The 25,646-nt window shown below is 52.3% G+C and overlaps 11 protein-coding genes and 1 non-coding gene across 12 annotated transcripts; 7 read left to right on the top strand and 5 right to left on the bottom strand.

The window, feature by feature from the left end:
• Positions 1-875: 875 nt before the first annotated feature.
• Positions 876-3,080, top strand: UHO2_02404 (uncharacterized protein; the record flags this gene model as incomplete). The annotated part of the gene is made up of 1 exon (XM_041555192.1): positions 876-3,080. One exon carries the CDS (start codon positions 876-878, stop codon positions 3,078-3,080), a length of 2,205 nt encoding a protein of 734 aa, XP_041411126.1.
• An 814-nt stretch (positions 3,081-3,894) lies between these two features.
• UHO2_02405 (related to transcriptional coactivator p100) lies at positions 3,895-6,987 on the top strand (the record flags this gene model as incomplete). Its single annotated transcript, XM_041555193.1, has 1 exon — positions 3,895-6,987. One exon carries the CDS (start codon positions 3,895-3,897, stop codon positions 6,985-6,987), a length of 3,093 nt encoding a protein of 1,030 aa, XP_041411127.1.
• A 200-nt stretch (positions 6,988-7,187) lies between these two features.
• Positions 7,188-7,818, bottom strand: UHO2_02406 (putative Cyanate hydratase; the record flags this gene model as incomplete). Its single annotated transcript, XM_041555194.1, has 2 exons — positions 7,188-7,313; positions 7,423-7,818. 2 exons carry the CDS (start codon positions 7,816-7,818, stop codon positions 7,188-7,190), a joined length of 522 nt encoding a protein of 173 aa, XP_041411128.1.
• A 583-nt stretch (positions 7,819-8,401) lies between these two features.
• UHO2_02407 (uncharacterized protein) lies at positions 8,402-9,008 on the bottom strand (the record flags this gene model as incomplete). Its single annotated transcript, XM_041555195.1, has 3 exons — positions 8,402-8,712; positions 8,797-8,822; positions 8,914-9,008. 3 exons carry the CDS (start codon positions 9,006-9,008, stop codon positions 8,402-8,404), a joined length of 432 nt encoding a protein of 143 aa, XP_041411129.1.
• Positions 9,009-9,286: 278 nt separating this feature from the next.
• Positions 9,287-9,396, top strand: tRNA-Cys(GCA). The gene has a single exon. It is a non-coding gene; the product is annotated as a tRNA-Cys (tRNA).
• Positions 9,397-10,291: 895 nt separating this feature from the next.
• UHO2_02408 (uncharacterized protein) lies at positions 10,292-10,918 on the top strand (the record flags this gene model as incomplete). The annotated part of the gene is made up of 1 exon (XM_041555196.1): positions 10,292-10,918. The coding sequence occupies one exon, from the start codon at positions 10,292-10,294 to the stop codon at positions 10,916-10,918; it is 627 nt and encodes a 208-aa protein (XP_041411130.1).
• A 275-nt stretch (positions 10,919-11,193) lies between these two features.
• On the bottom strand, positions 11,194-12,528 carry UHO2_02409 (uncharacterized protein; the record flags this gene model as incomplete). Its single annotated transcript, XM_041555197.1, has 1 exon — positions 11,194-12,528. One exon carries the CDS (start codon positions 12,526-12,528, stop codon positions 11,194-11,196), a length of 1,335 nt encoding a protein of 444 aa, XP_041411131.1.
• Positions 12,529-13,306: 778 nt separating this feature from the next.
• On the top strand, positions 13,307-16,303 carry UHO2_02410 (uncharacterized protein; the record flags this gene model as incomplete). Its single annotated transcript, XM_041555198.1, has 1 exon — positions 13,307-16,303. The coding sequence occupies one exon, from the start codon at positions 13,307-13,309 to the stop codon at positions 16,301-16,303; it is 2,997 nt and encodes a 998-aa protein (XP_041411132.1).
• A 523-nt stretch (positions 16,304-16,826) lies between these two features.
• UHO2_02411 (uncharacterized protein) lies at positions 16,827-18,032 on the top strand (the record flags this gene model as incomplete). Its single annotated transcript, XM_041555199.1, has 1 exon — positions 16,827-18,032. The coding sequence occupies one exon, from the start codon at positions 16,827-16,829 to the stop codon at positions 18,030-18,032; it is 1,206 nt and encodes a 401-aa protein (XP_041411133.1).
• A 125-nt stretch (positions 18,033-18,157) lies between these two features.
• UHO2_02412 (uncharacterized protein) lies at positions 18,158-20,395 on the bottom strand (the record flags this gene model as incomplete). The annotated part of the gene is made up of 1 exon (XM_041555200.1): positions 18,158-20,395. The coding sequence occupies one exon, from the start codon at positions 20,393-20,395 to the stop codon at positions 18,158-18,160; it is 2,238 nt and encodes a 745-aa protein (XP_041411134.1).
• A 721-nt stretch (positions 20,396-21,116) lies between these two features.
• UHO2_02413 (uncharacterized protein) lies at positions 21,117-22,940 on the bottom strand (the record flags this gene model as incomplete). The annotated part of the gene is made up of 1 exon (XM_041555201.1): positions 21,117-22,940. One exon carries the CDS (start codon positions 22,938-22,940, stop codon positions 21,117-21,119), a length of 1,824 nt encoding a protein of 607 aa, XP_041411135.1.
• Positions 22,941-23,369: 429 nt separating this feature from the next.
• UHO2_02414 (uncharacterized protein) lies at positions 23,370-25,160 on the top strand (the record flags this gene model as incomplete). The annotated part of the gene is made up of 1 exon (XM_041555202.1): positions 23,370-25,160. One exon carries the CDS (start codon positions 23,370-23,372, stop codon positions 25,158-25,160), a length of 1,791 nt encoding a protein of 596 aa, XP_041411136.1.
• Between the last annotated feature and the right edge of the window lie 486 nt (positions 25,161-25,646).

Genomic DNA, 25,646 nt, shown 5'->3' on the forward strand with positions numbered 1-25,646 from the left:
TCCTTTTTCCTTTTTCCTTTTTCCTTTTTCCTTTTTCCTTTTTCCTTTTCTTTTTTCTCTGTCTTTGCCATTCGTTTCTGCTGGCAGCGCAGACGCGAGGTGTGACACCACCACACTGACTTGGCGGTCTCTATCTTGACCGACGGAGAAGCATCTTGTGCTGTCTTGTGCTGCGGCTTGACAGAGACCTAGAAACTGAAGCCTCGATCCCGCTCGTCCATCGATGCATGTCGTGTTGGGAACCTTTAGGCTAAGTTAAGCGGTTTGTTCTTCCGCTCCTGTTCCGCGGGCAGAAGTAATGTATGGTCATGCATGCAGGCTTGCACTGGCTGGCACGCGCATGGAGATGCCAGCGAGAAGCGGTCTATGCAACTGGGCGCACTTCTGTTCCTAGCTCTTGGGAAGAAAAGAGAGTCAAGGAGAAGGGGTTGCAGGCAGGGGACCAACTCTGCTTTTAGGGGACAGTATCTTGGCCGATCAGGCAAAGACCATCGGGCTCGTTCAGATCAGAGGCTTTGCAAAACATTTTACACGGCCTAACACTGCTGTTGAGACCCGAATCCACGGAGAGTTCAGGAACTAACTTCAGCTCGGAAAACGTGCAGGAATCAGCTCTAAAAAGTGAAGCTTGCAGGTTGCACAGAAGCTCGATCCAACAATGACGGCAGCCGCTTGTGCTGTCGCTTTTGCCGCCGACACCCGGCCGTTGAGCAGCTGATCTGCCTCTCCTTCTCAAGACACTGTCACCATCCGTGCTGGGTCACGTCCGGCATCAGGTCGACGGCGTCAGGTCATGCGGTCTCATCCGAATTAGCGTCCCCTCTTCCGACCAATATCAGGTGCGATTTGTGTCTCTTGCAAGGCAGTAGCTCAAGATGACGGAGGCTGCAGAGACGTCGACGAATGCGAAGGGCAAGCGCAAGCTCTGGATTGCCTGTAATGCTTGTCGCTTTCGAAAGGTCAAGTGCGACCGAGAGCCACGCTTAGAACGGGGCTTCTCGTCATGCACCAACTGCGAGAGCGCTTCGATGGACTGCATATTGACCGTCAACCCGCCCAAGAAGCGTATGGGCAAGCGAATGAAGATGCTGCAAGAGCAGGAAGATGCTGATACTCCAAGCTCGACCGGTGCGACACAGTCAACATCAACTGCTACAACTGGGGCCACCGAGGCGCAAGTGCCAACCTCATCTGCAAATTTCTCAGAGGAGGCAATAGCGATGTCGCCCGGATTCGGCAGTCTTCTACAGGCTGTGGATCAGGAGGTATCATCGGGTTTCACGAGCACAGGCAGCATCGGTCCATTGACACGCCAAGCCAACGCCAACGCGACTGGGGACGGAATGGTAGGGCAGCTAATAGAAGACGGACAGTCGCATGTTCCTATCGTCCAGAATGGCATGTTTGCTGCTTTCGACTCCACCACCGATGATTTGCTTCATCCCTCTTCCGATCTGTCCGCGAGAGAGCAGCGCAGAACGAGTCACGGGCATGTAGGTCAAGTAACGGCGGTCTCTCGACCGACGCCAACGTCCACGAATGGTGCCTCGGGGCAATCACCACCCGATGGATACATCTCGAACGCGGCATTCCTGGATAAGTCAGTCATCAACGGATCAACATCGCGGCAAGAAGCATCGAAAAAGCTCAATCCGCTCCACAAGTCTGCAGAGGATACCAGCTTTGCCAGACAAGTCGGATTCGTGGGCGGCTTGCTCGGCATCGCCTCACTCGATAAGCATATGCTTGATGTCTGTACCAAGGCTTACTTTGACAGCTTAGGTCAGTGTATCGGCTTCATTCGTCCTGAATGGTATTGGCCCCGATACCACGCATTCTTCACCCGCTACTCTGGCTTGTTCCATTCCTCGGACGCGGATTCGAACGAGGAGCCGCTCTCAGAGCTCCTACTAATTGCGGTAGCATGTCGTGGCGCAGGTGCAACTCGGATGGCCAACCGTTTTCAACTCCAGTCCGACCTCTTCGATCACTACTGTCGCCTCATCAAAGACCGACAGCGCCTCGTCAGAGATGGCTTTGACGGACTCGAATCTCTGATTCTCATCGTAGAGCAAACGGATGCTGCACCAAAGTCTTTTCCCGACCCCATGTCTATCCAAGGCGTATTCGACATCCACATTCTCTCTCATGCAGGTCTGATCGCGCTGATGAAAAAGCTCGAATTGCATCTCGAGAAGCCCTTTGGCGCAAGGCTCGAAGGACGGGACGCAATTCGTCAACGCTTGCTTTTCTGGACACTGTACGTCTACGATGCTATCCGAGCGGAAGCTGGTCGAACATTGCCCCTGATTCAAAAGGATGAGATCAGTCTGCCACGGACGTTTCCTGGCCTGCAAGTTCAAGGTGCAGACATGACACGGCTAATGTTCCGAGACGCTTTCGTCGAGCTCTCGGATATTTGTCGCAAAGTGTCTTATCGAATCCAGTCGAACCGAGCGCAGGGGCAAGGCATCGATCCAAAAGATGTCATCGAGATCCTTGACGATCTCAAAATGTGGCACGACAAGCTCGGCCCCCTCTTCGCTTGGGACTGGAACGACATGTTGCACATCACTGGACCCCCTGAAACGGAAGACCAAATCTGTCGCACATTCCTCATCTTCCTCTTCCTGGGTCAGTGGCTGACACTCGAGTATGCGGTATCAGAGATCGGCCTTTCACCCACTTCCGAGCCTGATACAGAAGCAGTGATGCACCGCCGATTAAAGGAAGAAGTGGACACAGCACTAGATCGACAAGTGCTCGTCTGTGATCATGGTACACTATTCGGCATTATTCGATTACATCCAGGTATGATGCAGTCTTGGACCATTACTTGGGCTACATGGTGTATTGGTAAGATGCAAGGGATCATTGCGGAAGAAGGGAATGGCAGATTGGCGAGTGCCAAAGCGGATCAGGCGTTTAACAGGTATCAGTCGGCAGTGCTTTGCTTCATCAACGCGATAGCCACTTGCGATACTGCACAGCATACCCCTACTACGGTGCAGGATCTGATGAACGCCCTGAGCAAGGCTGATGAGGCGAGGAAGATGTCTAGACTCACTTTTGATTTGTAGCTCGATCAGCACGAATGCATGACCAATGTTGGTCACGTTCGCTTTAGCCACACCACATCATCCAGAGGACAATCTTCGGGGCTTGTTGCTCTGCTTTGTTCATTCCTAGTTGATAGATCCAACATGTCAGTGACTCGGTCGTGGTACCAAACTCTGAGATGTTCAGCAAAGCTATCATGCTGTGAAGACTATTATCGTCTGAGATGCTAATGCAACGTGTGATTGTTAGGCCTTATTCGAACTCACAAACACTCGTTACGGCCTGCCCTTCTATTTCAAGCGTTAGAAGATGAAGACGATCGATTCGAAAGAGCGAGTGTTGAATTCAAGGATGACAAAGCGAAAGGGTCCAATTTGTATTCATGTCGCGATCCTGGTCGGCTGATGCGGTTTCTTCGCACGGTCTTTCTCGATCTTCTTGAGTAACACAGAACTGCCACCTTGCGTGTATCACCAGAAGGAACGGTGGGACCGCTCGCTCGCCCGCATTGGTCGGCTGATCGGTCAATTGGGGGTGTGTGCGTGTGTGTGTGCGTGGAAGCAAAGCCACGCCGAACGGACCACCTTTCCCGCATCGAGAAGGTCACACTCAAGCTCAAGCTCCTATTTGCCTTCCTCTTCTCTTCTCATTTTACACCCATCTTCTCGTTCCTCACACATTCTTCTTTCCGGTCCTATTTGCATTCGTGTCCGCTCCTCGCGCATCGTTCAGCATCTTTCAAGCTCCCTAGCATCCACTTCCTCGCATTAGACATCCTCTTGAGCATCCCCCACGAGAGCAATTTGACGCAAGCAGCATCCTCTTGTCATCACCATGTCCTTCGCAACAGCATCAGCAGCCTCCGCAGCATCAACTCCTGCCAACGCGGCGGTTAATAGCGGCAGCACAACCGCAACTGCAGGCAGCACCACGACTACTGCTCAGACACCGCTCGTCCCTGCCTTCAAGAGCGCCATCGTCCGCAGCGTCCTCAGTGGTGACACCATCGTCATTCGACCCAAAGGTGTCAATATCCCCGGCAAGGAGGAGACCGTGCACATTGCCGGCATCGCTGCTCCTCGTCTTGGATCGCGAGATCGTGAAGATGACCCGCAAGCTTTTCCTTCTCGCGAGTATCTCCGTCTGCTCACTGTAGGACGTGAGATCAGGTACCGCAATGAGTACACCGTCCCGGCTCCTGCAGCAGTTCCTGGCAGCGTCGTCGCTCAGCCTCGTCAGTTTGCCCACGTCTTCCTCCCTCCCAAAGGGCCTGGTTTACCGGACACCAACGTAGCTCACGAGATCCTCGCTGCTGGTTGGGCCAAGGTGCACGACTCGGTTGCTCGTCGCAGCGATGAAGCTGATGACAGCGGCAGTTGGAAGCAGAAGCTGCGCAGCGTTCAGGAACAAGCCGTAGCTGCTGGTGTCGGTCTCTGGGGTCCCGATGACTTGCTCAAGGTCCACCACTCGATGCCAGAAGACACGGCTGCATTCTTGGCCGAGTGGAAGGGCAAGCCCATCGAGTCGATCGTCGAACAGGTTCGAGATGGCAGCATGCTCCGAGTCCGTCTCTTGCTTTCTTCGACACACCAGCAGATGATCAATCTCAGCTTGGCAGGTATCAAGGCACCGCGTGTTACTGGTGGCGGAGGTGCTAGCCCCACCGATACCAGCGAACCCTTAGGTGAAGAGGCCAAATTCTTTGTCGAAAGCCGTCTTTTGCAGCGAAATATCAAGGTCACTTTGCTCTCAGTGCCTCAGCCTGTTGCTGCATCAACACCGTTTGCTAGCACTGCTTTGTCCGCTGCCGCCCCTGCACCTGCACCTGCACAGCCTTCAGCTAGCGTTCTGATCGGCCTCGCCATCCACCCTGTCGGTGACATTGCTCAGTTCTTGCTGGCTGCTGGTCTCGCTCGCTGTGTCGACTGGCATGCCGGTATGCTCGCTTCCTATGGCGGCATGGAAAAGTACCGTCTAGCTGAACGAGCTGCTAAGGAGAAGCGTCTCAACCTCTGGCAATCTTACTCGGCCCCTTATTCGTCTTCGACCACCCTCGCCAGTCAGCCTGTCGCTGCACGCACCTTCGACGCCGTCGTTTCACGCATCATCTCTGGTGACACTATCCAGGTGCGCAAGGCCCTCGGCGATGGCAAGCTCGGCCCCGAGAAGCGCATTCAGTTCTCGTCACTGCGTCAACCTCAGGCGAAGGATGCCAAGCAGGCTGGCTACGCAGCTGAAGCACGCGAGTTCCTCCGCAAGCGTCTCGTCGGCAAGACCGTCTCGGTGCAGATGGACTACATCAAGCCCAAAGAAGGCGACTTTGACGAGCGAGAGTATGCCACCATTAAACAAGGCAAGCAGGATGCCGACATTGGTTTGCTTCTCATCTCCAAAGGTCTCGCCACTGTCCAGAGGCATCGTCGTGATGATGAAGACCGATCTCCCGACTTTGACCGTCTGACGGAAGCCGAGGCCAAAGCCGTCAGCGAAGCTAAAGGTATCCACTCCGGCAAGGAACTCCCCGCTCCCCGTATGGGTGATGCTTCGGAAACCGCTTCCAAAGCCAACACTTTCCTTCCCGGACTTAAGCGTGCTGGTCGCATCACCGCCATTGTCGACTTTGTTGCTTCTGCTTCTAGGTTCAAGCTGATCGTTCCGAGGGAGAATGTTCGACTTACGTTTGTGCTTGCTGGTATTCGTGCGCCAAAGACGGCGCGCAATACGAGCGAGAAGGACGAACCGTTTGGGAGGGAAGGGTTGGATTTCTCGACTATGCGTGCATTGCAGCGAGATGTGGAGATCGAAGTGTTCAGCACGGACAAGGTCGGTGGGTTTATCGGTGCGTTGTATCTGAACAAGACGGATAATATGGCTGTGTCGTTAGTCGAAGGAGGATTGGCTACTGTGCATGGCTACAGTGCTGAGGCAACGCCGTTCTACAAGCAGTTGTTGGATGCTGAGGAGAAGGCGAAGGCGGGTAAGCTTGGAGTTTGGCATGATTACGATGCTGCTGCTGAGGAGGCTGGAGAGTATGCTGATTCCACGGGTGCTGTTGCTGGTGGCGCTGTTGGTGGTGGTGTTGGAGCTGCCCGTGCTCGTGGAGCTCAAGCTTGGGGTTCAGCTGCTGCCAATGGAGGCGGTGCTGCTTCCGCTACTGGCGCTGCTCCTGTTCCCGCCAGGACAGAATACGTGGACTGTATCATTTCCGACGTCCGCGGCTCATCCAATTCAGACGACCCGTTCGGATTCAGCATCCAAGTCCTCAACGACCAAATCCAAGAACTCGAATCCCTCATGGAAGAATTTTCTTTGCATCACGAATCACCCACCTCTTCCTCCCCCTCCAACTTCATCCCTCGCGCTGGTGATCTCGTCTCGGCCAAATTCTCCCAAGACAACGCCTGGTACCGAGCCATCATCCGCAAAACCTCCCCTGCGCTCAAAGAAGCCCTAGTATCCTTCATTGATTATGGTAACCAAGAACACGTGAAATTCTCCAACCTTCGTCCACTCGATTCCACACGTTTCGGTCGCACCCGTCTCGCACCGCAAGCTAAAGACGCACGTCTTTCCTTCGTTAAGCTATACGATGGGAAACAGGCAGAGTACGTAGAGGAAGCATTGGACAGGTTCAGACAGATCGCAGCAGAGGGTAGGAAGATGATCGCCAACATTGATTATGTTGAGCCAGGGACGGGGGTTGTACATGTTACTTTGTACGATCCGGAAAGTCCGAGTGTTGGAAAGAGTCCGGAGGAGGGATGTATTAATTATGAGTTGACGAGGGAAGGGTATGCGTTGTTGGATAAGGGTGTGAGGTATTGGAAGAGTTATCCAGTGCTGACAAAGGCGTTGGAGAGAGGGTTGGAGGAGGCGAGTCATAGGCATAGGGGTGTTTTTGAGTATGGTGATCCGACCGAGGACTAAACTTCGCACTCAACAGCAAAAAAATAAATATGAAACCACTGCATTCCACAAAGCATCATACTCAACGCAAAGCAACATTCATTCTCACGATGTTCGGTTGTAGCTTGGTTTGAGGTTGTGAGTGAGGCATTGATGGATTGCTGATGCGGCTGAGAATGGCGAGACTGATCAGACACACAAACTTGAGGTGATTGAGGGGATCACCACCTGCGATAAGGCAAAAACTTGCCATCGAGTGTGATCTTGACCCTATCCTCTCCCTGCTTTCCCTTCACCTTCTCCACATGACCTTCAAAGTCAATCGCCGACATGATTCCATCGCCGAACTATCAGCATACATCAAGCAGATGGACTTGTTTCGTCAGTACTATGCTCTTTCGCTGAAACCTAGGACTTCCTGAGTCCCTAGTCTTCTGTGGGCGTTGTAATGCTTACCTTTTCATAAATCAAATGCTTTAACGGGTATCCATAGACCACCAGCACTTCATACAGCCTATACAGCACTGGGTCCTGTGGAGGAAAGTCAGCCAATCCTCTATGAGGGACACAATCCTCCCTGAACTGTTCTTCGAGAAAGCTCTGCGGTAAGTTCAACGCAACCGACAACTTCTCCACATCATCTTGATCCGGTTTAGCCTGACCGTAAAAGATAGCGGCTACGTACCACTCGTCTCTACCGACTTGAGATGCTATGTCGGCAAAGGAGAGCTTGGATCTGTATTTAGCCTCGTGAAGAGCAGTGAAGACGGGTCGGAGAGTGGAGAGGATTGGTGGGAGAGTGGAGAGGTCTCTGGGTTTTTGAATGATGCCGCTGCTCCAACGGTTTGACATTTTTGCTACGGTGCTTGATAAAGTAGGAGCTTGATAAAGTAGGAGCTTGATAAAGTAAGAGCGAGTTCGTGTGAGTGCATGAGAGAGCGGGGTGGGGGGGGGGGGGTAGGGTTGGAGAGAATATATAGGGAAGAGGGGATGGGAAGCTTATCAGAAGGAGGAAGAACGCGGCTATGCAGGGTTCAACGCCGTTATCAGCGCGCACAGATTAGGCCAAGATTTCTATGGCTAAACGAGATCATGCTTCTTATCACCCACAAACACAGACGAGGAGAGCTTCGCATCGGCAATCGCTCAGAAGAGGCTATGATATGTAGGATCTGATTAATGCTCGGCAGCAAACAGCTTCCCCGCTGATCAGAGTGGATTGCCGATGCGGAGGTAGACGCCGACGTCGCCGAAGTGCAAAGCCGGTTACAGTGAAGAAGAAGCGTCACCCCAACCTGATCGCGATCCACCGTCCTCAACCACTTATACTACAACACGTACAGAGACATCGCAGCGTCTACGTCGATCATTCACTATGCCGAGGTATTGCATTGCTTAGCCTATCGGCCAAAAGGAAGACACCACAAAAGTGAGACTAGGCAGTCTGATCCTGCATCGTAGCAGCACCCTCAACGAGGCTCTCCCAATCCTTCTTGTTCTTGGTGAAAACCTGTGCTACGGGAGCATCGATCTCCTTACCCCAAGCACCCGATTTAGCAAACATACCCATCTTGATGATGGCAGTACCGGGACGAGAGGTAGCAACGGTTTGGATAGGGGAGCCACATTCGCCACAGAAACGACGGGAAGAGTGGTTGCCGCTATCGGGGGTGGTGTCTTTGTACGCTTTGGGTTCGCCAGTGATTTCGACGTGTTCCTCGGGGAGGATGGCGACCAGGGAGTAGGCTGTATAGCAAACATCCAATGTAAGCGATGATGAGTAAAGGTGAAAGAGACCAAAGGGAATAGGGTAGGGTGGGGACAACTTACGAGCTCCAGCAGTTTGTTGGCAGTTGCTACATCGCTCGAAACCGAATGGTGGTGTGAGATAGTGAGTATCATGGATGGGAAGCGAATCATGATGACGACGGTGAAAGTGAGACTTACGTGCATCGACAAGTCACAGGCTTCAAAGGCAAACCACCATCCTTGACAGTGATCTTGATGTTTCCGCAGAGACAGGAACCGTTGAGGGGCGGCATCTTTTGTAGGTTGGGGAGATGATGTCGCACGACACTCCCCTTTTCCTCAGAGACACTAGCTTATATACTCGCACTCAAAGAGCTCCCATTCATGCCCACAAAGCCTTTCTGCCCTGATTGAGGGCGGGCATGGTTCTCCGAACAGAAACCATGCACGGACGCATAAACAGAAGCATCCAGACGGGTATTCTCATCCATATACTGCGAGGTCGTCAGGGAGAATAACGGCACAAACTAATGGTATATTAACACTTGTCAGTCGAAACTGATACACCGATGTGGGAGAGGCTTAGTGGTTTGGCGTGAGATTGCAACTTATCTTCATTCATGGAAGAAAGGCGCCCTAATAAACATCTTGAGGTCGTGGGTTCGATTCCCACCTTCCACTTCTCTTTTTTCCCGACTTTTTACCCTCCTTCATCTTTCGTTGAGACCGTTCACAAGCCGATCGCCAAGCTTGTATCTGCCATTCTATTCTTCTTTTTGAGATCAACACCTTTGGCTGGCAGCCAAGGGTCACAAACAGGGTGTCTGTAAGGAGTCGAAGAGGATAATTTTTACCCAGCGCTCTGTAAAAGCAGCGATGCTTGGCTGACCATGCGGGGTGAGCAAAGCGGGGTGAGCAAAGTGGGGTGAGCAAAGTGGGGTGAGCAAAGCGGGGGAGAATGGAAGGGAAAATGCGGAATTTCTCAGAATATTCCCATATGGAAAATCGGCTCTCTCGCCTGCTCTGAGTTTCAGGTTTTACGTTGGCAGTTTCTAGATCGGGGAAGTTGTAGTCAAGAGAAATTTCGATTTGTGCCTTTTCTCCAACTGTCTTGATTGTTGACCCGCTTTTCCCGCAGGTTTGCAAGCCTGATAGGCACCAAAGCAGTGGGTAGCGATCCATCCAAGAGTACAGCTGTTGGTCCTCTGCTTTTGGTTTCCACCTCCGCTCCTCTTTCCTTCTCGTCATCATCACCAACACCTTCCGTCTACACCACACGCGCTTGTTCGACGCCATTCAGTTCGTCGTCGCCACCACCACACCGCCTTCGTTCGAATCGAAAAAGAGATCCTTGTGCTGTGATTTACACCTGGCGATCATAGAGGCCCAAGCATCCATTCCATCTTCATTTCCGCATCGACCCCTTCGCACGGTCTGTTTGGTGCCGTCAACCGCAACTCTCTTCGCTCCTTCTCTTGCACACCAACACTTCATCTCGCCACCATCAGAACCCCTTTCATCACATCATTACCACCACCACATCATTACCACCACCACATTCATTCGTTGCTTCAATATGCGATTCATCACCCCCTCCATCCTTGCCATTCTATTGGCCCTTGCTGTCACTCTTTCCACCGCACAACTCGCCGATTCGGTCTCTGAACCCTTCCAACGTCCTCTCGACTCCTTCTTCTCCTCACCCGACCTCCTCAACCAGCGTTCTCTTCTGGAGGCCCGTCAATCATCCTCCAACTCTACCTCCACCTCCCCTTCCCCATCCTCCTCCTCCTCCGCCCCCGACTCCACCGCTTCCGGCTCCGCCCCACCTGGTGGAGAGGCAACCATCACCGAATCCACCTGCAGCATGACAACCCGTCTCTCCGTCAACCAACAAGCATCCTGGGGTAACGGCTTCGTCAACACCTGCTGCGGTTTCGCTACCGGAACACAATGTTGGTATAGAAACCAAAACATGGTTGAAGGTAAGGACGAGTGCGAAATTCCAGATTGCGCAGATTTGCAAAGTGAGGATAAGACGAGGATGATTGGGTTCATTCCGTTGAGTTCCACCAATGGAAGCGGCAAGTACGCAAACATCTTTTTGAGTTTAGGAATGTTGAGTGCCGGAATGATGACTGTTCCTGGAATGGGGATGATGCTGGCGGTGGCGGTGGCGGTGACTATTTTGGGTTTTGCTTGAAGCTGAGGTGTCGGAGTGATTGGTCGTACCACCGTTGGCTAGTGTATACACGCTCTTTTGGATTCTCCCTTTGCCAGTTGTGGCTTCTGTCTTTGTTTTCTTTCCTTGTTGTACTCTCACTGCTTCATTTTTTCACTGGAATACGGAACTCTTTCACGGATTCTGACTTGGTGTTCGTGATGAGAAGACATGCATGTGATGAAGATGCAAGGCAGAAAGAAGCTAGAAGTATAGAATGCAAAGACAAGAGAACGGTAAAGTATGGTTGCGACGAGCTAGAAGGAATCAGCATCACTCTGCCCACCCGCACTTTCAACGTCGACGAACTCTCCATCGCTCCCCCTCTCTCTCTGTAGCCCATTCCCATTTGCTCCACCACCGCTCGCTTTCTTCTTCGTCGCCGCTCCCGCAACGGAGCTGTGCGAAACCCTAGTCACCTGCACATCATCATCATCATCCTCATCCTCTTCATCGTCATCTTCACCCTCTTCATCCTCCGAACCCGCCTGTACTTTACCCCCGCTTCTTCGCTGCGAGTTAAAGTTGGTATATGAATCCTCGTCCGAATCATCAATAATCGTAAACGTTTTTTGCTTCCCCGTACTCGCACGAGGCGTAGTACGCAACGGAATTTTGATCTTGGCCCCTGAACCAACTGCAGGACGTGAAGCAAGTGCAACATCCTCATCTTCGTCCTCATCATCATCGGATATCTCACCTTCTTCACCTCCCTCCCCATCCGATCCTCCACTATCAACACCATTTTCGCCTCCCTCTTCTTCATCTTCTTCATCTCTCTTCCGTTTACTCCCTCCATAACCAAGTTTCGAATTGCTGTTGGCTTTCTTATTTGCCACCGCTGTGGTATTGTTTGGATTCAAAGGCGACCCGCTAATAACAGTCGAATTGCTCAACCCAGAAGGAGCGAAAGTATGACTTGAAAAGCTCCTCCCCGTCTCCCCCGGCGGAGGGGTTGGGCTGGAAGTTTTGATCCTCTTATTCATCCTGGACGCCACAATCGGACTGTTTGATCTCTTGCCACCATTCTTACCCTTCTTTTTAGAAGCAAATGCATCTTCGTCCATATCACTACTATATTTTGGCGTTCCTCTGCCACTGCCACTGCCACTGCCACTGCCACTGCCATTCCCATTGGCTACCAACCCCCCACCACCACCGGTTGTTGTGGCTTTAGCATTCCTCGCCGCCCCCTTCCTCCCACCCTTACTTCCCATCCCCATACACTTGGCTAGGTGTGTCGCATATCGATTCGAACTAACTTGTCGAGAACAAACTAAACATTCAAATAGAGGATTGTTTGAGTAATAATCCGGCTTGTTCACTGCTCCTCCGCCAGGGACAGGGGTGGAGGAACGGGAAGTGGGAGTGGTGGAGTCAGAAGAGTTGTTCGTGTGGGGATGGGTGGAAAGCGAGAGGTTGGTGGATTGCTCAGCAGCGGGGGTATGTGTTTGACAACGAATGCCGCAAAGTTTGCAGATCGAACGAGCCCGTTTGATGGTGGAATGGGTTGAAAGGGCAACATCGAGAACGATTTGAGTGAGAAACGAATCGAGGAATTTGGCCGCTATTAGGGCTTTTGGGTCTGACATTGTCGACGATAGCTCAGCCAGCCAGAAGGGGTCCTGGCTACGTGCTAGGGTGGGTTGGTGTAGATGATGCTCGTGCAATGTCAACAAGGTTGCACCCATGATATTGTTGGCGCTTCGGGTTCGGCAATCAGATTTCGCCAATGCTCGCAATGTGGGGTCGCGCAGATTCAACAGCCGATTTTTATTATTATAATTTCATGAGTGTGTGAATGTATGGCCTAACACTGTGCGATCTAAAAAAAGGTCCATTAGCTCCAGAAAGCATGTGCGGAATAGAACAACTGGCGACGGCTCCGAAATGAAATGCGCAAATGGCAAGTGGGGTCCAGTGCAGGGTCGAGTAAAAATGGCGTGCCCGTGGTGATGCCAGAAAAATCTAGAGTAGCAAAATTAGCATGACGGGCACATTCTCCCACATCATTCATTCATTCGGACGGATGTGCCCAACTTGAACCGCAAGTGAGTGAATCATCGTTGCTGCGCCACCATCATCATCCTCTTCTTCTTGCCTGGCTCCTTCGGTTTCGATCCTCCTTCTCTTGCTTCTTCCCTTACGAAGGGGGAAGCGGCGTCGACACCTAACAAAACTTACGGGAACATGGTCTCGACATTGGCTTAAGGCGCCTCCCTTCCCTTTCATTCGCAACCCGAGCTGGCCCATACAATTCAATACTATATACACTCTTTAGGCCCAGTCACTGCTACGTCCTCATCCACATTCACCCTTTGTTGCAGGCGCATGACTCTCTCTCTCTCTCTCTCTCTCGCGCGCGCCACCATGTCTCCGCCAGCAAGTGTCACCATCACCCAGCTCGAACCCGTCGTCTTTCTTCGAGGTCAGTCCTCTTCAGGCGAAGATGCTCGTGGTCGACGTCGTCCCGTCAACATCGATGCTCCACCATCCCAGCTTCGTGCTCTCGTCACCGTCTACCTTCCTAAACCGTCCAAGATTAAAGAGATCAACATCTCACTCAAAGGCACCGCCAAGACAGATTGGCCCGAAGGCATCGGTCCCAACCGTGTAGAAAATGCCGAAGAGATGACCATCTTTGATCAAGCCATTGGTATCTACAATGCAAAGTATGACAAGGCTGTCGCCGCTGTCACCCGTCGTAGAAGCAACTCTGTCGGTCCAGGTATCGGTCTTCGCCAAGATGTAGATTGGGACTATGCTGCAGCCAACGCAAATGCGACTGCAAATGCAAACTCGGATGCTCGACCTTCTTCCAGCAACGCAGGCCCAAGACAGGCTAGTGGCAGCAATTCAGGCCGTAAGGATGATGACCGACCCAAGAGCTCTGGCAAAGATAGTGGTAGCGGTGGAGGCAACCTGGCTCGTCAGATCGCTGGTGCTGCTGCCAAGGCCGGCACCGCTATGATTCCACCGACATTGCGTCCGGATATGGGTCTCAGCAAACTCAAAGATAATACTACTACTACTACTACTACTACTACTACTACTACTACTACTTCTTCTTCTTCTTCTTCTTCTTCCTCCTCGTCGCGCAACCGCCCTCCCCCCCAGCAAACTGGATCAGGCACCACCTCGTTCTCGCAATACGCAACCAGTCCTGACTCGACATCAGCAACGTCACCTCCGGCTACATTCAACAACCCTCGGTCTAGAGCTGCTTCCTCGGCTGGTTCCACTTCGCTCGGTACAACTCCCGCCACATCTCTCTTTGATGAGCGCTGGCCTCCGGCTCCAACTCATCAGGACATGTCTACCTGGCACGAGTACTTTGAGTCGCGCGGCTACGAACGTCCGCCGCTCTATGCACCTCGTTCGGCACCTTGTGAAGGTTACGACAGCTGGCCCACCGAAGTTCCTGCAGAGGCTTCATCAGCTCGAACCGATGCTACATCTTCTGGTGACCAGCCTGCTAGCTCGTCTGTCAACAGTGCATCATCCAGTGCTGCTCCAAGCGCAAGTGCCACACAAATGGACCGCACTGCTGCCAACTCGACCGATGTCATGGGATCCGTTTTAGCAATTCGGATGAACGGCGCTGCTCTGCCAACAGCTGGCCCTTCCTCTTCTTCTTCTTCTGCTGTTGCTCCTGCGCGGAGTATCCTTCACACACAGCTCGCCACCACATCCCGCCCAAAGGAACATACTGTTCGCTTTGACCCTCAATGGCGTGTCGACAATGCAGCCAGCAGTAGTAGTAGCAGCAGCAACAACGGCTTCTTGCCCAAACCCAACGGTAACAAGAGCGCACCCTCAAGCCGACGAGGCTCAGTCGAACTCCAGGACAAAGACAGAGGCAGCAAGGGCAAATCGAGCAGCAAGTCCAACACCAACAAGAAGCCTGGTCTCAAGACTCTCATCAATGGCCTTCTCAAAGAACCCATCATCACCGCCACCACTGATAACAAAGTTCACCCCAACGATGCCGCTGCGTCTGCTACCGACTCGAAAGAGTTCAAAAAGGGCACCTACACTTACCCCATTTGCATCTCTTTGCCCTCCAATCTCCCGCCCACCTTGCACGCTGATTTTGGGTTCAACCGTTACGTCCTTCGTGCCAATGTCGTTCGTGCCGGTCCTCTTACCCCGAACCTCACCGCTCAGCGTGAGGTGACGCTCATTCACGCACCGGACGAAGATGCACTCGAGGAGACCGACTCGATCGTTGTCGAACGCTGCTGGGAGGACTTGCTCTCCTACATGGTTATGTTTAGCGGCAAGAGCTTTCCTATTGGTCAGAAGATTCCGCTCTGGCTCAAGTTTATGCCTTTGGGTAAAGTCAATATCTATCGCATCATTGCAACGCTGGAAGAGCGCACAGACTACTTTGCCAAGGGAAGGAGGGTGGCTAGACACGAGGTGCCCAGGAAATGGACGCTGATGAAAATTGGACATGCTCCTGCTACCGAGCCTATTCTGCCCATTCTGTCGGATAGCGCTGATGTGTTGGATAAAAGCCCTCTCGCTCCGCTAGCTAGAGCTGCAGCAGGGGAGGATGAAGGCTCGAATGTATTGCCTTCGATCTTGGACCCCACAGGACCATGGGAGTTGGCTACAGAGCTGAGCATTCCGGCTTGCAGCACGACGAGGATCAATTTGAGCACGAACCATTCCAAGTCGAATATCGCGGTGCATCATCTGATCAGGCTTTCCATCCGAGTTGGCAGGTCTTCGCAGGGCGATTGGGAGGTTTGGAACGACAACGTTGGATGCTCTTCTTCCTCAACCGCGGCGGAGGCGGGGAAGAGAAAGACCCCTCAGCTATACGACATTATCATCGAAGCACCTATCACTCTCACTCACAGTCACACCGCTGTGGATTGGACAGCCCTGCCGAACTACTCCAGCTTACCTGCTGAGCCCGCCGACGCAGACCCGAGTGGAAGCGTGGAGATAGAAGCTCCACTACGACCTGCTTTGCCTTCTCCTGTGATGATCAGTAGGACTGGCATGGTTGGACAGACACCACTCGCGGTTGGAGGCGCCTCGACTCCCAGCCCTCTTAGATCTCCTACAGGAACAAATGGCGGCGGATGTAATCCGGCAAGTAGCTCTCCACCAACATCACGCAACCCAACTCAACTATCACGAAGATGGCTCGCTCTCAGTGCAGATTCCTCGTCGAACCCGCAGATGAATAGCGGCGACGCTGCTCCTCCACCACCGGCATACCAAGCGAGTGCTCGAACAGGCGAAACAACAGTTGCTTCCACCAGCATTAGTCAGTCTCCTTCCGAAACCAACCCTAATCCACTCAACGGCAATACTGTTGGGAATTCCTGCAACCTTGGTATGGCACACTAAACCACTCACACTCTACAAAACAAGAACAATCTACTTCGAATCCGCACCAATTCAATTGTACTTTTACTCTTCTCATTATGGTCACCGCTTAATTCCGAGCGTTTTATTATGGGTCTCCAGAATTATAAAGGCCACTTCATAGAGCGCTTTTGTGGTGCATGAAGTGCGTTCTGTGCAGATTTGAATTTGATCTTGGGTCGGATGAGAGGATCCGAGCTGTCGGAGTCTGGGTTAGGACGCTGGAAGCTTGTGGTGGTGGTATGGGGGGCGGCGATAAAAGGTTTGAGAGAGATGGTAGCACGTGCTCTCCCTGCTGTGTGTTCTTCTGTTGATCTCCTCCTCGGCTAAGAGTCGGTGGACCCCCTTTCGGCTTGTCAACTTTCTTGGTTGGTGGTCCCCACTCGTTCATGCGTAAGCGCTGACCTCGTCTATATAATCCACCCTATTCACCACCTTTCCTCCCTCACTCCTCATCACATCTCCAACACTCACACAAATCACCCTCCACTCAGCAAAGGACAAAATGACGAAAGATCAAGAACTGGAAAATGTAGTCATCATCGGTGCAGCCACCGCCGGTATGAATCTCGTTTTATCCCTTCTTAAAAGCCTCCCTTGCACCCATCGCATCGTCCTTATCGAAGCAAACCCTGTGGGTTATTGGTCTATCGGTGCACTACGAGCTTCTGTTCTCCCTGGGTTCGAGGAAAAGGTGGTACATGATTTGACCCCGACAACGGTGTTCGGTTCTGCTTCCACCCGTCACATCCTCCTCTCATTCACGCGAGTGGTTGATATCCAGCCCGACTATGTTGTCGTCGACAAGGACGTCACTTCCACTCTCCCCGGATCTGAACTTGTTGAAGGCGGCAAGAGTAAGATCAGAGTAGACAAAGCAGTTTTGGCGGTGGGGTCGGACTATGGATTCCCCGCGAGAATTACTCCAGGTACACAGACCAAGGAGCAGGTACTAGATGGATTTAGGAAGATGCAGCGAGACATAAGCGCCGCACAAGAGATATTAGTGGTTGGTGGAGGTCCCACAGGAGTAGAATTCGTGGGTGAAGTATTGGATGTACATCCGAACAAAGTTGTTACCCTTATCACTCGTGGTCCTGGTCTCGTCACCACCGGAAAAGATTCTTTTGGCGGGCTTAGTGCTAAACTTCTCTCCCAACTCAAGAGTAAAGGTGTGCGGGTGATTCTAAACGACTCGCTCTCCTCCTCTTCCCTTGAAGGAGTTAGAAGCGGCCCGATCGAGCCTCGAACCTTCACAAGTGAAAAGGGAGAGGAGATTTCAGCAGACTTTATCCTCCTTTGCTCCGGTGGCCGTCCAAATACCTCCTGGCTCCAACAATCTCACCCCGACATTGTTGATCCTTCAACCTCCCTCATTAAAGTCGGTCCTACCTTCGAGCTGAGCACTAAAGGCTGGGACAGATATTATGCGGTGGGGGATGCATCTAACAGCCCCGGTCCAAAAGTCTCATTCATGGCAGCACAACACGCACCCTTACTAGCAACCAACCTCGTCACCTCCATCAAAGGCGAATCCGAAGCAAGGCTCAAAAAAGCTGGTGGACCAGCAATGACCGTCATCAGCGTTCCCTTGGGCAAAAGCGGAGGAGCGAGTTATTTGGGTTTCGGAAGTGTGGGAGGGTGGTTAACGGGTGCAGTGAAGGGCAAGAGTTTGTTTGTTGGTCAGTTTGAGGGCTGGTTCAAGGCATGACCGCCCCTTTTCTTTGTAGGTAGCATAGAATTGAATAGATATTTGTTGCACACTTGTGTTTGAGGGCGATACGATTCGATATTAACGTCAGACGAGAAGCAATAATATGAATGGGAGGGGGGGAGTTAAATCTCGGCACTTCTCTTCGCAGCAGCTTTAAGCATGGGTCCGATTTCAGTAGAGTACCAATCAGGAACTCCCTTTCCAATGTTCTCAGATCCATACTTGTACACTCCGACTTTATCAATCTCGGCCAGACCAGGTACAGCTCCAGGATGATTAAGCGGGTTAGCCTCTGCGTCGGCCATCAACTGTTCGTACACCCTTCCGTCTTTCCTCCCCAAGCTGGAGCCTAGTTCCCAATCCAACCATCCGAAACCGTCGCTCAGGCCGATGACCTGAGGCAAGATCTCCTTGACCAGTTCTCTGATTGCTTTTTCCAGCAGAATGACAGAGTCCGGGTGAAGGATAGCTTGGTTGGTCGAGTATCCGGCAAGATTCCGGCCGCTTGAGGCGGGAAGAACGAGAGGGGTGATGTTCCTCGAAAGCGCAGTAAGGGCGTGAAGAGTCACTAGCTTGTTCAACCACTTGCATTCCTTCTCGCCCAATCGTTCAGCATCGTCACGAATCCCTTCACCGAACCAAAGATCGACGACAAATTCAGCATGAGATTTGGCCACCTCGATGCATTCATACGAAAGATCTCCAAATGGACGTCCACTCTTGATTTCTGCTCGAAGATCGACCACCAATTGAGCCGCCCTCAGCCCGAGCGCTGCTGAGTACACCTCGGGCTTATACCAATCGCTTGCCTGCTTCGGCTGCTGGAACGGAATCGCTCCTTTGGTTCCGATAGCTTTAAGGAATCCAGACGTAGCAGCAACTTTCGTTGCGTTCGCGTTAGAATCAAGCTCGCTCGAGATCTTAAGCATCGCACGACCGACTTGGGAAGCAAGCACGATGTTGTCTCCCTCGTACGTAACCGCGGGGGCTTGCTCGGGGAAAACAGAGGTGAAGCCGGCATAGGCGGAGAAACCGTGTCCACCGAGAGCTTGACGGCATTCTTCGATTCCATCGAGAGCCTGTTTTGTGCAATAGGCTTTGAGGGAAGAGGAGGCGACATGGACATCGGCGAGAAGTTCCGTGTTTCCTTGTTCGAGTTGTTGGGCCATATCTTCGTACAGAGTGCGCATGCGTCGTCCAGCCAAGATGTAGGCATATGCTTTGGCGAGGAGCGGGAGGATACGTCGTGCGGTGGAAGGGTAGGAGAGAACGCTGCGTTCGACATCGTTAATATCCTTCGAACTAGGGTCGCGGAATTGTCGACGAACGAGGGCGTATCGAGTAGCAATAGTTACACCTCGCGAGAGCATCCATCCCGTGCGATCGATCATCTGGGAACGAATGAAGATCATACCACCATAGCTGAGTTTGTCACTGGGAGGCTTGACATACTCTCCACCCTTCTTAACTTGAGCGTGCTTAGAAAGCATATGATCTCTGGCGATCTTGAAATGCTTAAACCTAGCCCAACCGTTGTCTAAGCCAGCAAAGGCACCATACGTCTTTGGTCCGATATCTCCGGCTACAATCCCATCGAGCAACTTTCCACTATCCATGTCCCTGAGCTGCGTGAAAAAGAGATGCGGACCATATCGCTTCCCCTTGATAATCAACTGTGCTTGCACCACACCATGGGTCGCCGTGGTCCCCAACCCTCCTGCCCACCACTTGGTTGACGTCAATGTCGGAGAGTGAAGCACAAATCCATCGCTCTCCTCATCATAAGTACAAGTAGTTTCCAGCATCTGCACGTTGGTCCCATGTCCCAGTTCCGTCTGCATATAGCAACCCAAAATTTCATGATTCATCGCTTTATTCCCCCATCGTTCAATCTGTTCGGCACTGCCCTGTCCAAAAATAACCGGAACAAAGGCAACCCAGTGGATAGTAATCGGACTCTGCAAATCGAGGGTCAGAGCAGCTTCGATAATCTCGTGCGTGGACCAGCCGTGTTCTTCGGCAAGGTTCAGAAGGCGACGACAGGCGAAGTGGGATTGACGCATTTGTTGTTCTCGATTCATATGGAACATTCGTTTTTTCCAGTTACCGAAAATGGGGTCCTTGGAGAGAATAGTCATGACGGCAATGCGGGATTGGTTGTCAATGCGAGCGTCGCGGAGAGTGTCTTCGATTCGGGATGGGTCGAAGTCGGCGGAGGATCGGGCGGTGGCAATGTCGACCGAGGTTCGGGCTGCAACGGGACCCATCGGAATGGGGAGGGTGACTTTTGCTGCGGGCCAGCCTCCGGTGGGCTCGTTGAGCGGTTGGAAAGTGGTCGATTTGGGATCGGGGGCGGACATTTTGGTGAGATTGTCCAAGGGGTGGGATGGGCAGGGAAGAAGAGGGAAGCGGAAGGGAGTGATTCGGGCTGCCTATGTGTAGATGTAGCAGACAATGGGTTGTGGTCGGGACGGAAAGATGCAGTGCGGAGAGGATGAGGGTCTATATGAACCATAATCTCGCACCCACCCATACGACGACTTGGCTACACGCACAGCTTTCAACAATAGCGCTGATGCAAGTTAGCGAGCTATCAAGCACAACACAATCATTTTTTACATGAACGAGCGAGATCTGAAAGCGACCGTCAACACTACCGTGTTGCAGCGGCGAAAATACGCCGAGCATACCACAAATGCGGGGTCGCTGACTGCTCAACGCTCAAACCAAAGGGAGAGCAAGCTGGGAGCCGAGCGAAGATCACGCTTGAAAAAGCAGGCCAAAGAAAGGAGCCTGGTGTGGGGTAAAGCAAAAGCGAGCGAGGGATGGCAAGCGAGCAACTCGAAGCGGCACTTGTTTGCGCCCTTTGACAACATCAACCGGTCCAATAGAAACCGTCTAGTCACCGGTCTTTACAGCCAAAAAAAGCGAGATTGAGGAACCGACGCGCACCCAACAACTTGCACGGTTACACAACGCTTTCTTCCTCGCAAAGCTTGCCACACACTTGAAACATATGATCTAGGTCCCAACGATGTTACATCATAGCACGGAAACATAGGAGTAAAGGCGGAGAGATGATCATCGTTCTTTACGACTAAGCAAACGCTGCAATCCCTCCAGATGAACGACGTGACCTCGAACTCTTCTCGCATAGAACACCAGATAGATCAACGTCGCTGCCCCTACCGCCGCCAACGAAACTGTTGCTGCGTATTTGAACTCTTCCGGCCCATTCCACCCGAGCGTTAGTCCGTAATGACCCAGATCGAACACGTTTTGCAGCGAGAACTGCAATGCCATCAACGCATTCTTACTTCCTGCATTTGGTCCTAATTGCTCTGGCGAGAGAGCGGTTTGAATCATTGCTAGTTGCGTCAAATCAAACGACCATAGGCCGATGCGGGAGAGTGCGAGACCGGAGAAGAGCAAGCCGGTGTTCCAGCTCGGACGACGTTTGTCCCTCAACCCGAAACGGTCGGTGGGCGAGCCGGTGATCCAGAGTGAGACGACTGCTGGGATGAGTGGGATGAGTTCTGCGAAGAGAGAGTAAGATCCGGTGCGAACGAGACCGATCTTCTTTTCGAGGATAGGCATGATAAAGGTGCCGATGAGACCGGTTACTACGCCGACTGCACGCATGCCTGCGATAAACGCATCGCTGTATAGCGTTTCCGACTTGAGGTAGGCGATGAAAGTTGGGTCGAAGGAGAGGACGGACATGTAGAGAAGGGAGATGCAAAGTGAAGTGAGAAAGATGGGGAGTCGGATGAAGAGTTTCCAATCTTGATATTGCTGTCCTATATCTCCCAGCACCGAGCTTGCCACTTTCTTCGTCACTCTAGCCATCCTATCCTTCTGCTCCCGAGTCTGAGACTGCTGTGGCGTCGAAGAAGAAGGGTTCCTAGCTTCTTTTCTAGCAATAGCAGCCCTCTCATCAGCAGCTAGAGAAGGAAAACGCCTATAGACAATCCCCACAAACACCAACTCAAACACCCCCGTCACCGCATTCACCCCCAACAGCACCACTCCGGCCCATCTATACCCAGCCCCACTCGTCAACGCCGAAACAAACAAGGGACTGACCAACTTGGAAATCAAATCAATCCTCCTCATTATCGCATTCAACCGAGTCAATCTCGCCGAACTGCCATCACTTATGATCGTTACCCATTCCCTCTCCACCCCTACACTCACACCGATATTGCTCAGTATCACACCTATCCCCAGCACCGTTATCGCTGCAAAAATCGACCAGGGTTTCACGTTTGCTTTTACTTCCTCCGGCCCCTTTCCCCCATTCTGAGCTTGAGTACGCAGGGTGGAGGAGGAGAAGAGGATAAAAAAGAGGGCGTAGGAAAAGCCAACGAGAAGTTTCTGAGAGAGAATCATGGCCCGGAGGGTACGAAGTTTGGTGTGGGAGTAGGTGTCGACGATGCGACCGACGTTATTGGACAAGAGGATGGCACCGGCGGTTGTGACGAAGCCGTAGATGGAGGCGGGGAGGAGAGTGTTTGTGAATAACTGGATCATGAAAAGCGGGTATGCAAATTCTGCGGAGCGATAGCCCCAGGAGGAAGAGGCGTGTTGGATCGCGAGGAGAAGTGTGCCTCGGAGATCGAGGTCCGAGGGTCCGGTGGAGGGAGTGTTGCCGAAAGTTGATTCTGTTTCGTTGGCGTCAGCATCGTTGGTAGGCGGGGTATCTCGCGGTTGAGATTGCTGCTGTTCAAGTAGGTTCGAAGGATTGGGGTAGAGGTTGAGCTTGTCGTTGTTTGTGCTTCGTGCGATGCAGGTTCGGCTTGATTGGCGGTCCAAACGAGATGGGAGAGGTTGGAGTGCGATGAATTCGCTACCCCCGTCATCTTGTTGCCGTTGCTCGACAGCCACCGCCTCCGTGCTACTCATGGCCGCTGATATCCTCTTGCTACTACCGAGACCAGGAAGTGTTGTGGCTGATCATGAGGGTGATGTCGAGTACACAAGCAGGTTGGTAGCTGCATGAAAGAATGTCAAGATCTGCTTGCTCATCATCTCGCCACAATTTGTAATTCGTAACTGCAAGCGTCCACCACAACGGAGTGCGACCATCGCCGCACTTTCCACCCAAGTGTTAGGATCGTAAGCTAACAATGGTGGCGGGAGGTACAAAACGTTTTCGGCAACGGAAAGGATTCTTCCGGAGCGAAAGAGCTCGTGTGCACCCTGAATACACGCCTCCCACTTTGTTTCTTAGATAGGAACTCCTGACAGCCGACCTATTCTCCTTGCTCACCACCACCAACCACCCCTCCATACAGACCTACGGGTATAGAGGTTCCAGCTGGTTGAAGAAGCATGGCAGGCGCTTCCGAATCAACGCCTCTTCAGGCTCCATCTACTCCCGACCCGCCCAACGGCAAACTCAATGTCTACGGAGCCATCCCTAACTCCACCACAGACAATGCTTCACCCCAAGCCGGCGCGGATAACAACAATGTAGAACCTCCACTGCCGAAACAATACCCTCGAGGGCCGAAGTTCGCCGTGATCATCGCAAGTCTATGGGTGGTTCTATTCATGGCAGCACTCGACGGAACTATCGTGGTCACCTTAATTTCTTCCATCTCTTCCTCATTCAAGGCTTCGGAAAAGTCAGGTTGGCTTAGCACGTCCTACCTTCTCTCCGTATGCGCCTTCTCATCGATCTATGGTCGTTTGAGCGATATCATCGGTCGAAAAGGAGCACTATTGGTCGCACTAAGCTTCTTCACGATAGGAACGTGTCTTTGTGCGGTAGCGAAGAGTATGAATGCGCTGCTGGTGGCTAGGTTCGTTGCTGGTATCGGCGGAGGCGGACTGTTGACTACGTCTTCGATCTGTATGACCGACCTTGTCCCGCTTCGACAGCGAGGTTTGTGGCAAGGAATCACAAACATTCTCTTTGGCTCAGCCTCGGCACTCGGCGGCCCCCTAGGAGGGTTCATCAACGACGCATTCGGCTGGCGTACAGCATTCGGCTTCCAAGTCCCTTTCCTCCTCGTCGGAGCCTTGTGCATCGCATCCTTTGTCAACATCCCACTCCCATCCTCCGATCAATCCTGGCACAAGAAGTTAGGCCGAATCGACTACCTCGGCTCTCTCGGCTTAATCTCATCTTCAAGTTGCTTACTCCTCGCCATGAGCTTCCTTTCCGCTTCTCTTCTACCCTTCTCCCACCCTCTCGTATGGGGCTTTCTCCTCGGATTCCTCATCACCGCCGTTCTCTTCGTCCTTGTCGAAGGCTGGGTTGTGCGCGAACCAGTAATGCCACTCTCGCTTCTCACTCGCAAATCCCCTGCACTGATCGGCGCATCTTACTTGCTCGGCTCCTTGGCACATTTTGCTACCATTTTCCACTTCCCACTATGGTTTCAATCCGTTCGACTCCAATCGGCTTCTCAAGCAGGACTTCATCTTATTCCGATCTCCTTGTCCGCTGCTGCGGGGTCTCTATGGGCAGGGTTGTATATGCGGAGAACGGGTAAATACTGGCATGCTAACATCTTCTGCTGCTTCCTGAACATTGCCTCTACTGCATACGGCGCAAGTTGGACCCAAGCCACTTGCAGCTGGGTAGAATACTTGACCTTTTGCCCACAAGCATTCGGCACGTCAGCGATCTTTACTTTTATGCTCATCGGTCTCATTGCTTCCGTCTCGAAAGAAAAAGCTGCGGTGGCTACGGGAACGGTTTACCTCTTCCGATCTCTCGGCCAAGTGATGGGAGTGAGTCTTTCAACAGCTCTGTTTCAGATGCTATTACAGGCACAGATGGGGAAGAATATCACACTAGATCTCCTACCCGATCCAGGAGAGGGTGTCGAAGGTGTAAGCAAGTTAATCTCGGCATTGAGACACGATGCGTCGTTAGTGCCGAGTTTAAGGCCGGTCGAGTTGAGGGAGGCGGCACAGTTGTCGTATGAGAATGCGATCAAGTGGGTGTTTGTGTTTGTGACAGCGTTGAATCTGTTGTATTTGGCCGTTTGTTGGCCGGTTGAGGAGTATGAGTTGTCGGATAAGCCTGCTACTTGGGCTGAGAGAGATGATGGGGAGGTGAGGAGGGAGGAGCAAGATACAAGACCAACCTCTACTGGTTCTGAAGCGTAGACATAGAAGCCAGTGCTTCTCACCATACATTGCAATGCTACGGATCAACCCACCATCTTGTGTCTGGATGTTGGTTGACAAGTTGCTTCGTACTGTTGCGGTCTGGGTGTTCGCAAGCTACTAGAAAATCATGGTTGAAAAAGAAGAGAAAATATCGACGGAAAAAAAGGCACCAAAAATCAACGCGGAAAGGGGAAGCGCTGGTCAGCAGACTCTGCCTGCAACATGCCCCGGATTTCTTTGCTTCTCTGCTGCGTATGTATGAATGATGAGCTCGGCGATCTTGGCGTTGCGCACTGTTCGTGGGCTTTGAGAGGCTCACAGACTCGCACAAGAAAGAGAAAGGCCGGTTTGATTGCCAGACGACTCTTCTTCTTTTGGGTTTTCGCATGTTTTCCGCTCTGTGCATCCGGCCTGTCTGTGTGCCTTTCCCTGCTTTTTGGGCTGAACACTCCCGAATGAAATCTCGACGCTTTTTGCTTTTGC

The sequence above is a fragment of the Ustilago hordei genome, assembly GCF_900519145.1.
Source record: "Ustilago hordei strain Uho2 genome assembly, contig: UHO2_contig_04, whole genome shotgun sequence".
NCBI classification, from domain to species: Eukaryota; Fungi; Basidiomycota; class Ustilaginomycetes; order Ustilaginales; family Ustilaginaceae; genus Ustilago; species Ustilago hordei.